Source organism: Heterodontus francisci, chromosome 8, assembly GCF_036365525.1.
Source record: "Heterodontus francisci isolate sHetFra1 chromosome 8, sHetFra1.hap1, whole genome shotgun sequence".
NCBI classification, from domain to species: Eukaryota; Metazoa; Chordata; class Chondrichthyes; order Heterodontiformes; family Heterodontidae; genus Heterodontus; species Heterodontus francisci.
This window is the reverse complement of record NC_090378.1, coordinates 43,167,594-43,181,729: the sequence shown is the minus strand read 5'-3', so window position 1 is coordinate 43,181,729 and position 14,136 is coordinate 43,167,594. Positions and strand designations below refer to the sequence as shown.

Genomic DNA, 14,136 nt, shown 5'->3' with positions numbered 1-14,136 from the left:
TTAGGATTGTTAGGCATGACCTACCTTTTACCAATCCATGTCGTTCTCCCTAATCAGCTCAAGTTTCTCTAAATGCACAGTTACTTTGCCCTTCACTATAGATTCCAAAAATTTCCCCACAACAGTTGTTAGACTGACAATAATGCTAATAAAGACTATAATTTAAGGGTATGTGGCAATACTGGGGGAATGGGGTACAAGGTGTGGTAGCCCTGTGAAGAAGTGAGGCCCAGTAGAAACAGTCTATAACTTCCCATGGACCTTTTCAAGCCATCAGGTGCTAGCCCACTCCGGAACCAAATTTCCATCTGTTGCCTCCTCCTCCCCCACTCCCCCCAGGGGCACTTTGTGCTGTCACTTCTTCGATTGTCAGTCGATTCCAATTATTACTTCGCTGCTTTAAAGTAGTTAGCATGCTCACATTTATACTGCCATTACTGAACATATATTTCCACAAAAACATAAATTAGCTCAAAAACTCAAAATTTAATAACTTAACACACAGCTTCTATGTTTTTATATAAAAGATTACCCTTAACCCCCAATAAATGGTTCAGAAGAGAGTCTTTGACTGAATATGTAATCATAATGAAGAAAGCAGGGCTTGATATGATTTGCCGGAATAGCAGCCAATCAGGAAGAATCCAGTTAATTCAAATTGACCTTCCAGTTGGATTTAAGTGGGAAAAATAAAGTGAAATGCTCTCCAACTTTTTCAAGTGGTACACATAGGAAGTACAAACAGATGTAAGATTTTTAATACAGAGAATATATTTATATTGGTATATACATTGTGTATAAATCACTTTCATGCCTTCTAAGTATAAGGAAGCAACTTTTGTTTTCCTTCCTAACAAAATGGCAATGACAGAAACAGTAGCTGATACACAAAATATAAATTGTAATTTAAGTTGAATGTCTAGCATCCTGTAATATATTGTGCTGCATACAGCATACTATGCAGTAATATCAATTCTTAGATTGAATGAAAATATTACCCCAGATATTTGTTTTTCAGAGGCCCGCATTTGTTGTGCTGTTGCCATGGAAACAGGAAGGGTTTAGTTTCTGTTAGTTCGAATGAACTGTAATCCTACAGTAGAAAGATGTATTATAGATTCAAAGTCAGAATTCAAAACAAATGTAGTAGATAAAACCTTGGACCAATAACTGATCCTGCATGAGCCAAGTGAGTGTGGCTGTATCATTTATATTCTTAGTATTTTAACAATTTGTTTAGCGTACAAAAGATTTTGAATTTCATAGAAATTACAATATGGAAATAGGCCATCCAGGCCAGTCTGTTTTGGTATTTATCCTCATAAATAGTACTTCTAATCCTACGTGTCTGTCATCTTCTCAGATCCTTTTCCCTTCAACCAACAAATAACCTGTTCTTGAATACTGACATGGTCTCCATTTCTGTTATTAACTCTGGTAGTGCATTCCACAGCCTCATGACACTGTAAAAAGGTTTTAACAGTCTGGCCTAAACATTTTGCATTAAATTTTATATCTATGCTGCATATCTATTCCACAAGTGGCAGATGGAATTTAATACAGACAAGTGCAAGATTATGCATTTTGGCAGAAGGGATAGGATGAGGCAATATAGGCTTAATGGCGCAGTTCTTAAGAGCGTGCAGGAACAGAGGGACATGGGGGTGCATGTGCGTAGATCTTTGAAGGTGGCAGGACATATTGAGAGAGTGGTTATCAAAGCATATGGGACCTTGGCCTTCATAAATAGATGCATAGAGTACAAAAGCAGGGAAGTTATGCTGAACTTTAATAAAGCTTTGGTTATGCCACAACTAGATTATTGTATCCAGTTCTGGTCACCACACTTTAGGAACAATGTGAGGATTCTTGAGAGGGGGCGGAGGAGATTTACCAGAATGGTTCCAGGGTCAGGGGATTTTAGTTACAAGGTTAGGTAGGAAAAGCTGGGGTTGTTCTATAGAGCAAAGCAGATTACAGGGAGATTTGATAGAGTTGTACAAGATTATGACAGGCTTGGACAAGTTAGAAAAGGAGAAACTGTTCCCATTAACTGATGGTACTAGGACTATGGGACACAGATTGAAGGTTTTGGGGAAGAGATGCAGAGGGAATGTGAGGAGGAACTTTTTTATGCAGCAAGTGGTAATGACCTGAAACTCGCTGCCCATGAGGGTAGTGGAAGCGAAGACAATCAATTATTTCAAAAGGAAATTGGATGGGCACTTGAAGGAAATAAACTTACAGGGCTAGGGGGATCGAGCGAGGTGTGGGACTGACTAGATCGCTTCGCGGAGAATGGCATGGACTCAACGGGCCGAATGGCCTCCTTCTATGCTGTAAATGACTCTTATGAAATGTTACATGCATACTACATGTGCAAATAATTGTCGTTTAAAACTTCTTGAATGAAATAGTGACAAGGATCAGGTAGTATGTTGATCTCTAATTCTCGAGATCAACCCTGTGGCAGTTCTTCCAAAGCTTGAATGATTCCCTTGTGTATTGATGACCAGAAATAGACACAATATTCAAGGCATGCTCTACCAGAGCTCTGTATAATTTGATCACTACTTCCTGTAATTTATATTAAACTGTTTTTGGCAATATAGTTCAACATTTTATTGACTTTGTTGGTTGTTGCTTTCCATTGGTTGGATGTGTTGATGCCTCCCAAAACAACATTTCTCCCCTTCTTCTCTTGAAGGCAGGGACTAATGCTGGGGTTTACTTCCACAGGCACCACCAAGATGTTCCTCCTCCATGTGAATTTTTTTCATGTCAGGGTGAAAAAAAGCCAAATCCCAAGCTTACAGAATATCTATATCATTTTAGTTGACTAAATATGAAGTAAAAGTGGTAACGCTGGCCAATTTATTTTCTTATAAGGCCAGCCCAGGCCATTGAAGTCAAATCTGGGACCTTGCTTCCACCCTATAAGATCCAAGAGAAAGGCCTGAATTTTACCGTGGGTGTTGGGACCCCATCGTTGGGGTGAAATGTGGGTCCCAAGCCTGCACTTGCAGGCCAATCTGAGGGCTGGTAGCTCTGAAGCCTCAGCAACACTACCAGGAGAAGTGGTCACTGCTGAGGCATAAAGGAGACCTTGGGAGCTCTGACGGGAAAGTTTAAAAAAAACTCAGGGGGCCAAGGGTTGGAGGGGGAAACCCCTCCAGGGAGATCATTGGGGCCATTGGGGCTGCCTTCCCTGCCCGTGGCCCCTCTTTTGATTGAGCCTCCGGCTGCGATTGTCCCTCCCAGCCTGCAGCAGGGAGGCTGCCTCCATTAAGCTGGCAGCTCCCCTGATGTCGGCAAAATGCCGGCAGCCCCATAAATTGCCTTTAATAGGGCCTTTAATTATGCTAATAAGCTTCCAGCCTCCTTAGAACAGGCAGCCTGCATCTAGTCCCGCTGCTGGGAAAATGTACTGGTGGTGGGACTGCCTCGGGGAGCCGTCCCGATGCACCTCCCTATTTTACCTGCCTCCCCGCCCACCCTCCCAGCCCAAGTAGACACTGAGAGGTTGTTTCCCCTGGCTGGACATTCTAGAACATGGAGGCGCAGTCTCAGGCCATTTAGGACTGAGATGAGGAGAAGTTTCTTTACTCAAAGGGTTGTGCATCCTTGGAATTCTCTACCTCAGAAGGTATTGGATGCTCCATCATTGAATATATTTAAGGCTGAGATAGACAGATTTTTGGTCACTCAGGGAATCAAGGGATATGGGGAGCGGGCAGGAAAGTGGAGTTGAGGTAGAAGATCAGGCAAGATTGTTTTGAACGGCGGAGCAGGCTTGAGGGGCTGGTCTATTCCTGTTACTATTTCTTATGTTTACCATGCAGGGGCTGGTAAAATTCTACCTAATAATTCTAAGCAGTTTGTAATGGTTTATATTTAAAGGTGCCATAAAAAATTCAACTCAAAATAATTATTAATTTGCATTTGATTCTTCTATCATCTCGGGCTTTCTTTCCTCTATTATTAGTAATAATTTACTTCATTGATGTTTCACATTCAACCTCTAGCATTCTCACTCCTTCTCATGCTCCCTTAGTGGCAACACATTCATCCTCTATTCCTCCAGCATGGTCCCCTCGCACCCTATACCTATTCTCTCCCTTTCATGTTTTCTCCCTCTTGTGCTGTTAAGCTCCCATTACCCTCTTTACCTGTTATTTCCCTTTCACAAGCTCTCACAACTGTTACGTGTTTTCACACTGTCAATGCTCTCCCATCGCATTCTTTGTTCTTCTCTCATGCTTTCTGCTGCTCTATACCTGTTCTATTGTTCTCTCATGCTGTCTTTTCTATTCACCTCATTATATTTTCTCACACAGTATTATCTAGTCTCTCATACGCCATTTCCCATTCTCTCCCTCTCATGTTTTTCCTTGCTCTATTACCTGTTCTCTCACTCTTATGCTCTCTTCATGCGCTATACCTGATCTCTCCCTCGTGTAATCTCTCATGCTCCATATCTGTTCTCTCACTCTGTCATGCTCTGTTACCTGTCTCTTACGCTCCCCTTGCATTCTGTAATTGTTACCTCTCTCTCTCATGCCGTCTCCTGCTCTATTACCTGTATTCATTCTTGATTTCACTCCACTAGTGCACTGTTAACTAATCTCTTGTGCTGTCTTACACTGCCCTAACACTCTATACATTTTCTCCCTCTCATAATCCTCGCTCTATACCCATTCTCTTGCTCTCTCACACTTTATTACCTATACTTTCCCTCTCATGCTGTATTGCCTGCTCCCTACTTCTGCTTTTACTTTCCCCTCGCATACTATACTTGTTCTTTCTCTGGTGCTCTGTCTTGTATCTGTATTCACTCCCCATGTGCTCTATTACCTGTTCTCACGCTTTTGTGCTCTCTTACGCCATCCTCACAGACTATACTTATCTCCCTCTTATACTCTCGTGCTCTATACCTGCTCTACACTTGATCTCTGTTTCCTGTGATTTTCCTCTCGTAATCTGTCACACTCTATACCTATTCTTTTTCACTGACTCTATTACTTGTTTTCTACTACCTGGTCTCTATTATAGGTTCTCTCTCACTCTTTCTTACTTGTTTTTCTCTCTATTACCTGTTCTCTATTACATGTTCCCTCTCACTCCCTATTTTCTGTTCTCTATTACCTGGTATCTCACTCCCTATTACCTGTCCCCTCTCAATCTCTATTACTTGTTTTCTCTCTCTCAATTACCTGTTCTCTATTACATGTTCTCTCTCACTCCCTATTTTCTGTTTTCTATTACCTGTTATTTCACTCCCTATTACCTGTTCCCTGTCACTCTCTCTTATTTGTTTTTCTTTCTCTCTATTACCTGTTCTCTATTACATGTTCTCTCTCACTCCCTATTTTCTGTTCTCTATTACATGTTCTCTCTCACTCCCTATTACCTGTTCTCATTATTACCTGTTGTCTCCTTCCCGATCTGTCACCCAGTCCCTCGTGCAGTTTAAAACCTACTCACTCACGCGCTCCCTCACCAGTCCGATCTCGTGCTTTCTAACCCACTCACTCGCGCGCTTTGTGAAGCTCTCCTCTCGCGCTCACTCAGCGCCTTGCGCATCTGCCCCCGCCGCCACCATTCACACCGGCAACTGCCTCTCGAGCAAAGTCCAGCAAAATCTCGCGAAAATTCAGTCGTTGCTTTCGCAGGTGTCCCAGTCATAATCAGTACAACAGTGTCAATATTAAACTGTTATTTATTAAAAAGAACGTGTCAGCGCAGCTCAGCATGAATTTTTCAGTAAAAACCCCGAACCGGTTAATCATTTCTCCGATCAACTCCTGGGACTACAACTCCCGAGATGGTGTGCGATCCGCACATGCGCAATGCGCTCAAGCGGGCTTCCCAGCATGCCGTTTAGTCAGTGCCAGTGGTAGGCAGGAAGCGCCAGTACATGATTTAAAGAAGAAAGTAAAGCTTGTGTTTGGGTTGATTAATTGAGGTACTTGTTTTATCATTTATAATTGAATGATGTAATCTTTGTAATTATTTATTTATCTTGATTATATTCATTGCAGAAATCAGAATCAAGTGTTTGGGCCTAGCTCTAAAGAAAAGCCCAATACAAAAGCCAGACGATTGCTGGGTTGCCTTGCTGTTGCTGTTAGAATGAGATGTCCAGCAGGTGGAAGCATATTTCAGTTCTGAACTAAGTTTACACTTAAATGCAGCTTTAAGTAAAAGCAGTAATTTATCTTCCTACATCGTAACCGATTTATATGTATGTAATAAGAAAAATGCCAGCATATCCAGTGGAAAGCACTTTTGGTGACATGGATACTCATGGGTATTGGTGTCTTGGGCTAAACAACAGCATGTCATTGGGCGAATTAGTTTATGAATTAATTTTATAACTACTATTTCAGTGATTGTTATTGTGGCAATCTTGATCGCCATTTGAAATTTCACTCATTCAAAATGCACAGCCAGAATTCAAGTAGTTTTGTGTTACAATTTTTCACTCGTGGTACTAATGTAATTGGAATATGTGTGTTTCTGATGGTATACTATTAGTGAGGAGTTCATGCATTAATTTTAAATAATGTGAGTCCCAATTAATATATTGACAATATTCAACACTCTTAAAAATTCAATAACAGTTGGATAACAAATTCTTAATTCTTTTGGTTTTGAATTGAACTGTTTTAAAATTGTGTCTAGAGTGTATATAGAAATTAAGAATAGAAATAAATAATTTGGCGGCGCAGTGGTTAGCACTGCAGTCTCACAGCTCCAGCGACTCGGGTTCGGTTCTGGGTACTGCCTGTGCAGAGTTTGCAAGTTCTCCTGTGACGGCGTGGGTTTCTGCCGGGTGCTCCGGTTTCCTCCCACAGCCAAAGACTTGCAGGTTGATAGTTAAATTGGCCATTGTAAATTGCCCCTAGTGTAGGTAGGTGGTAGGAGAATTGAGGGAAGGTAGGGAATATGGGATTAATGAAGGATTAGTATAAATGGGTGGTTGATGGTCAGCATAGACTCGGTGGGCCGAAGGGCCTGTTTCAGTGCTGTATCTCTCTGACTCTAAAATATATTTTTATATTGGGAAAATTAAATTACCTGTTAGGGATTCACAAGTTGTGCAGATAATATGGGTGGCATACACCTCCCAAGGTTTTATGTAATGTTAGAGTAAAACTGAATTATCCTAAGTATCTGCATAGTGGTGATTTAATAAGAAATAGACACCATGGATTTGGAGGGAAGGGATCCTTCCTGACAAAAACCACCTTGACTTCTTTTGAGGACATTTGAGATTAAGTAGCTAGTGCCACTTGAAAGCTTAGTTCCACATGAAAGACTTCTAATTAAACTAAGCTTTACACAAATCTGATTTTAAAAGTAGGAGATTGAATACATTGCTGTATACTAATAATAACTTCCACTAATGGTTCTAAAATCCCAAAATCCACTTGAACTGTGAAAACTGAGGCAAAGTGCTTAGAAATAGGTCAATTCATCACTATCCACTACAAGTTTGCCTTCTTCATCTCTTACAGGCCTACCCCTTTTTTTCCATCCTCTTATTACAAATATGTTTATAATATCCTGGAATTCTCTACCTAACACCATTGTGGGAGGATTATTATGAAGAGGATTGCAGCAGTTCAAGGAGAAGGTCCAACATCACCCGTTGAAGACAAATAGGGGTGGGCTTTAAAAAAAAACCCAACCTTTTATTGCCCTCTTTTTTTTTTGCTAATTATATCACTTGCTGCTTAACTTTTCTAATCTCCTTCTTTGTTTCCCTTCCTATATTTTTTGTATTTATCATGGCTTTCATTTTTATGACAGAAAAATATAGACAGACTAGTGAAATGACAGTTACAATTTAATGCAGAGTAGTGTGAAGTGATGCATTTTGGTGGGAAAAGTGAGACAAGGCAAAAGAAAATAAATGAAACAATTTTAAAGGAGGTACAGGAACAGAGAGGTCCGGGAGTGTATGTACACAGTTTCTGAAGGTGGTAGGACAAGTTCATAAGGCTGTTAAAATAAATAATAAATTGTGGACTTTATAAACATATTACAAAAGCATATATAAAGCATTATACTAAACCTTTATAAATCACAGGCTAGACCTTAGGTGGAGTATTGTGTGCAATTCTGGGCATCACCGTTTGGGAAGGATGCTATGGCCTTGGAAAGGGTGCAGAGGAGATTTACTAGAATTAGGGATTTCAGTTATGTTGAGAGATTAGAGAAGCTGGAGTTGCTCTCCTTAGAGCAGAGAAGGTTATGGGGAGATTTAATAAAGGTGTTCCAAATTATGGAGGGTTTGGATGGAGTAAATAACGAGAAACTATTTCCACTGGCAGGAGGGTCAGTAACCAGAGGACTCAGATTTAAGGTAATTGACAAAAGAACCAGAGGTGAGGTGAGTAGAATTTTCTTTATGCAGCAAGTTGTATGATTTGGAATGCACTGCCTGATGAAAGCAGATTCGATAGCATCCTTCCAAGGGAAATTGGATAAATACTTATAGGAACAAATTTGCAGAACATTGGGTAAAAGAGAAGGGGAATGGGACTAATTGGATAGCTTTTACAAAGAGCCTGCCAGGGATGATGGGCCAAAGGCCTCCTTCTGGATATATGACTGTATGATTCTATTATCCAGCACTAAATATTTCTTTAGTTGCAAACTTAATCTAAACTCCATGTTCATCCCTGCAGCCCCAGTGTTTAGTACACTCAACTGGAATATTGTTACGACCAAGGTGGAAGTAATGCACTGTTAATTCAGTCCCACTACACCACAGGTCACAGCATATCAAGAAAGTTACCCACCTACCGAAGAATAGCCAAATTAGACACGCTATTTGTCCCCCAGAATAAAGCGCAGAAAACCAGGTTTCTCTAAACAACAACATTAACTATTTGTTAGCAAAGAAATAATAAGTCTTAACTACTAATGAGATAAATCTATTTCTATATATATATATATATATAAAACTCCTTAGTTCCTTAGCCCTCATGCACATGCATTCAAAAAAACCAGTTAACTGGGGAAAAGGATCTTTGGTTTACAGCTGTTTCTTAGGAATAAAAAGGAAAAAATAAACTGTTGCGTTTATCACGTTCTTGGAAGGATGTTTTTGGTATGCTGAGGTGTCCCAGAGTCGAATAGTGGGATGCCACTCGAAGTCTCTCCAGACGAGGTTGATGAACAGTCTGTGATGGGTAGGCATTCAAGGCAATTTGTCTGCAGCAGGCGTCACACAGGTCTTTCAGTAGGGGCGCAGCAACCGGTCTGCTCAGGACTCACAGCAACAACACAGCAGTAGAAGCTTTCTGCAGGTTCCAGGGTTTCCAAAACACAGGAGGCAATAGGAATCTGCCACCTTTCAAATGCAGGATTTCTTTTCAAGAGATGCAGATTTCCTTTACAGAGAGAGGTCTTTTTCTCTAGTCTCCAGGCAGGTCACAGCCAAATTTCAAAAGCTTGCTCCTTGTCCAACTCACTGTCCTTTTACAATCCAAAAGTGAAACTAACTTCAACAATCAAGTCACATGATAATCATAAATCTTGACCTGTCATTTTGCTGCTGAATTGTTTGGAAACAGTCTGTGTATTTCACTCAGTCTAAACCCACAAAGTTCAGCAATCAATGTCCATTGAAAAATCCTTTTTTCAGATTTTTAAAAACACACAGAATTCTAATTTTTTAATACAAAACAAAGCTTTATAACAATATTATGATTTATACTCTTTCTATCTCCTGTTTAAATATTTCACATTGATCTGTGGTTCTATTTGCCAATTTTTTGTTTCTGTTTTAATCTAGGCAATGTTTATTTGTGTCTTACTATAATTTTTCTTTTCCAGTCAAGTACCCTTGTTCACATTTTCTTTTTCTGTTTCTTTTCTCAACTCAAACTAATTTATTCTCAGTGTTTCATAAGTGTTTATCCTCAAATAATGCTGTTGGCTCTTTCACATGCACCAGTAGAGGAATACACTGCCTTGGTTTAATGTGTCATCTAAAAGATGGCACTTATGACACATTGTCTAGGTTATAGATTAAAGGCCTGGAGTTTTCTTGGAACACATAACCTTCTAACTCATTGATGAGAGTGCTGCTACCAAAGTTTATTTATTTGTTTTATTTTTTTATTGAGAGATACAGCACTGAAACAGGCCCTTCGGCCCACCGAGTCTGTGCCGACCAACAACCACCCATTTATACTAACCCTACACTAACCCCATATTCTCTACCACATCCCCACTATTCTCCTACCACCTACCTACACTAGGGGCAATTTACAATGGCCAATTTACCTATCAACCTGCAAGTCTTTTGGAGGTGGGAGGAAACCGGAGCACCCGGAGGAAACCCACACAGACACAGGGAGAACTTGCAAACTCCACACAGGCAGTACCCAGAATCGAACCCGGGTCGCTGGAGCTGTGAGGCTGCGGTGCTAACCACTGCGCCACTGTGCCGCCCTACCTGACATAACTTTCTATTATAATCGATAACGCTAGTTCTTGTGCAACACTAGTTTCTCCTTTTTAAGTAGAGCAATGTCCCAAAGTCACAGATGTGTAAAGATGAAGAAAGGATGCTGAACCAAAGAGGGCAATATTAGAGAAGAGGTGGGGGAAAAAAAGTTAGCAATTGGGCTAAGGTAGGGGCAGATATTGGTTGGGAGGAGAGGATATGGAGTTGGAAGCTAAGTTTGGGCTCGGATAGGATGCTGAAGTTGCAAATATTCTGGTTCAGCCTGAGGTAGGGATGGAATCAGTGACAAGAAATGGCTTTGGTCTCCCACTATTTAATTGGAGGTAATTTCTGCCCATCCAGTACTGGATTTTGGAGATGCAGTGAAGAGGTTGAAAAAAATTGGTGATGAGGTAAGACTTGGTGTTAGCTGCATACAGGTGGAAACTGAATTTGTGTTTACGGATGATGTTGCTGAGGGACTTAAGGGACAATGGCTTCAATTTTCATAATTTTTAGCCAGAGGAGACTGTGCTCATCCAAGACCAGAAGTTGGCAAATAGCCTAATGACAGAAAAGCATGTGAAAGGTGGTGGAGAAGCAGAGCCTGGAGTCATCCGTGTAAAAGAAAGCTGTTCTTATGTCTATGGTTGATATGGTCCAGGGGCAGCATGTAGCTGAGTAAGATGAAAGAATCACAGATAGCTCCTTGGGGGATCTCCGAGCTAATGGTGAGCATCGGAAGAGAAGCTATTGGTGGAGATGTTCTGGCCATAAGCAAGAGTGGAACCAGGTGAGGGCAATCCCACCAACTGGACAACAGAGGGGAGGAGTTGGAAGATTATATGTGGCTGACTATGGCAAAGGCTGCAAATACTGTACTAATATACACACATTTTTAAGTTGAGTATTGTTTGGTTTGGTAATTTCCTTTTTTGCCCACCTTATTTCTGATTTTTTTTAAATTAAATTGTTCTGCTTAACCTGTCAAGCTTTCCACCTCATTATTTCCTATGCACCTGCAGCTTACTTTCCAATTCAGACTGCCTACTCTTGCTTTACCCTCTTCCATGGGTATTGGTTTAAACTCTCCCCCACAGTTTCAGGATATTGACCCCAGCTTTGTTCAGTTGCAAGCTGTTCCATGAGTAAAGCTGATTCCTACACCAGAACTCAGTACAATATCCTAGAAATCTGATCATTTCCCATCACACCTTGTCAATAGCTATGGATTTTTCCCCTCCGAATCAAACTGTTGCTGTACTGTAAGCTTGTCATACTGGTAGTGATCTTGAAATTATCAGTTTTGAGGTCCTGGTCCTATCTAGCACTTGACCCGTGGAACTCTGCAGGACCTGAATCCTGTTCTTCTCTAAATTACTGGCGTCAGCACAGACTTTTGCACCTGCTCTGTTAAATCTCTTATTCTGGCATCTGGGAGGCAACATGTAATTTGGAACTCATTGTGTTCCTCAAGCTCAGTAATTTTGAGCTTTGTTTCAAGCCTCACTCATTAAACCTCTCCCAAGACAGTGTTGGAGCTTCTACCCGTAACCCCATCAATCTGGTTAATAGAAATTATTCTATATGTTTTGTCTTGTTTAAAATGAATTGGGGACTTTTTCAGAAGAAATGAGGGTTTGATGTGGGTTGAAGCTCTCTGATGCATACTTCACTGGAATGAGCTATTCTATGCCTTATCAGTGAGACAAGCACGGTAGAGCAGAGGAATGGCTCAATGTAAAATATCAAAAAAGAGTTTTGTTTAAAGGTTCGGGTTAAATAATTCTTTTAGAGTCTGGAACATTTTGTTGCTTTCAAATTGGTAGTGTGTAAGTTGAGCATTGTTCTGATTTTTCATGTCGCTTCAATTCAAACCTATATCTGGTAATAAATTTTATTTGCAGTTTTATCTTGAACTATATGGTCTTGGATAACATGGTATTTACTGCTTAATACAGTGTGTGAGACATCCACATATTATTCCAGTGTAAAATATTTTGATAAAAGGGTAGTTATTGTAGAAGCATTTTAGTCCATGCATTAAGTTGGTTATATGAAGTGTTGGTCTACCAGTGGAAACTATTGTGCGCATGGATGAAGAGTGTTGAAAGCAAGCCCAAATAGGACTGAACGACTGGAGTCTTAGTTTGAATCCAGTACCGACTAATCAGTTTAAAAACCTTTTTTTATGAGCTGTAATTTCCCAAGCAAAATATGTTTGGACACAGTCAATTCAATTAATTACACCACAGGTCCAGGGCACAAAAGCAACCAAAATATATCAGAATTAAATTGGTAGCTTTGCTCAGAGAGCCCAATAAGGGTGGATGATGCGAGAAATGAAAAATTCTCCCCAGTGCTCTTGTTGTGCATCTAAGAAAAAAAAAGAAAGCACTCAAAAATGGAAAAGGCAAGATCCATTTGTTCCATACAAACTACAATCTCCCAGGTGTGATTGCTGCTCTATAAGAAATCAGATGATCTCAGGAAGAGTGGCAGTAGGATAGCTACGGATAACCTCACTGCCCCTGGCTAAGGAGGTTAGAATTGGTCAATATTCCCAATCCTATTTGTTATCCGTAGACCCTAATGTATAGAAGTTGAGTAAGACCAAGATTGAACTTTATTGTGATGCCCCTCCCTTTGTAAACTAGCCTGCAAGAACTCACTATCTCTACTCAGATGAAGAATAGCCACTTTGGCAACCTACAGGAGGGTGATTGGTGCTCTTAACAGTATTCTAACAGGAGTCAATACTTAACAATGGGAGGAAATCGGCAAAAAAAAAGAAAAAATTCTCTTTTTTCCACCTCCCCCAACTTTCCCCTCCATTTTATATTCTCTGTTGTTCTTACTACAACTGGAAATGTGAATTTAGGGTCCATATTGGCCAGTGGAAATCACCTTATGCAGTTGAGATGGGTTTCTCTGCTACATTTGTGTTCTCTCATTGCCCTGGTTTAAGATTCTGAATTTTGTGCAGAATGGCAGAGTTCAATGTTAGTCTGCATTGGAGTTTAAACCCAGGTTCAAGTGAGGAAACAGTAGTTGTAATTTTTATTTGTTGTGACTAAATTTATTTATTTATTAAATTTCTATGTCATCTCTACAGGTTTACAAAAATGACTACAGGAGCAGATGTTCGTGATATCTTAGAGCTGGGGGGTGGTGACTCCGAAAACACACCAATCAGTAAAAAAGATATAATCAATTCAGATAAGGTAACAAGTCTTTTTTTAAAATCACAATATTAATGCTTTCAAAGTTAACATATGCAGACCATATTATTTTATTGCTGACCATTGATTGACATTCAATAAATTCATAGTGCCTACACCATCATTAAGTGTAGACGTAATGACGCATGAAGAAGATGGATTGAACACCAATACATATCAACACAAAGACCCAAAGTGCAATAAATTTGCTGTTGGAATTTGTAGGAAATAAATTTTGTATGATGTGCAGACCTAAAATTATTTCAAAGATGTAATCTCTGGGTTTCTATAATTATTATAAATCCCTTGACTTTTGTTCTCACAGTTTACGGTTATGTGAGTTCATCAGTGAGATTACTGGTTTGTTATCATTTACATGTATGCATTGTCCTGTTTTTAAATAATCTTTTGGGCCAATTTGTTTGTATTGCATTAAAATATTTTGTCTTT

The 14,136-nt window shown here is 40.0% G+C and overlaps 2 protein-coding genes across 3 annotated transcripts in view; one reads left to right on the top strand and one right to left on the bottom strand.

Moving 5' to 3' along the window:
* LOC137372782 (HORMA domain-containing protein 1-like) overlaps nt 1-5,608 on the bottom strand; it is an 86,779-nt gene extending 81,171 nt beyond the window's left edge. The window contains exons 1-2 of the mRNA XM_068037020.1: nt 5,533-5,608; nt 999-1,093 (exon numbers count right to left, since the gene is read on the bottom strand). Of these exons, the coding sequence (XP_067893121.1) occupies nt 999-1,046 (48 nt within the window). The 5' untranslated portion in view covers nt 1,047-1,093; nt 5,533-5,608. The remainder of the gene's footprint in view (nt 1-998; nt 1,094-5,532) is intronic.
* Nucleotides 5,609-5,871: 263 nt separating this feature from the next.
* dmap1 (DNA methyltransferase 1 associated protein 1) overlaps nt 5,872-14,136 on the top strand; it is a 71,088-nt gene continuing 62,823 nt past the window's right edge. Inside the window, exons 1-3 of one of the 2 annotated variants that reach the window (XM_068037019.1) lie at nt 5,872-5,965; nt 7,521-7,670; nt 13,581-13,689. In XM_068037019.1, the coding sequence (XP_067893120.1) occupies nt 13,591-13,689 (99 nt within the window). In that variant the 5' untranslated portion in view covers nt 5,872-5,965; nt 7,521-7,670; nt 13,581-13,590. The remainder of the gene's footprint in view (nt 5,966-7,520; nt 7,671-13,580; nt 13,690-14,136) is intronic. The other variant, XM_068037018.1, reaches the window with a different exon arrangement.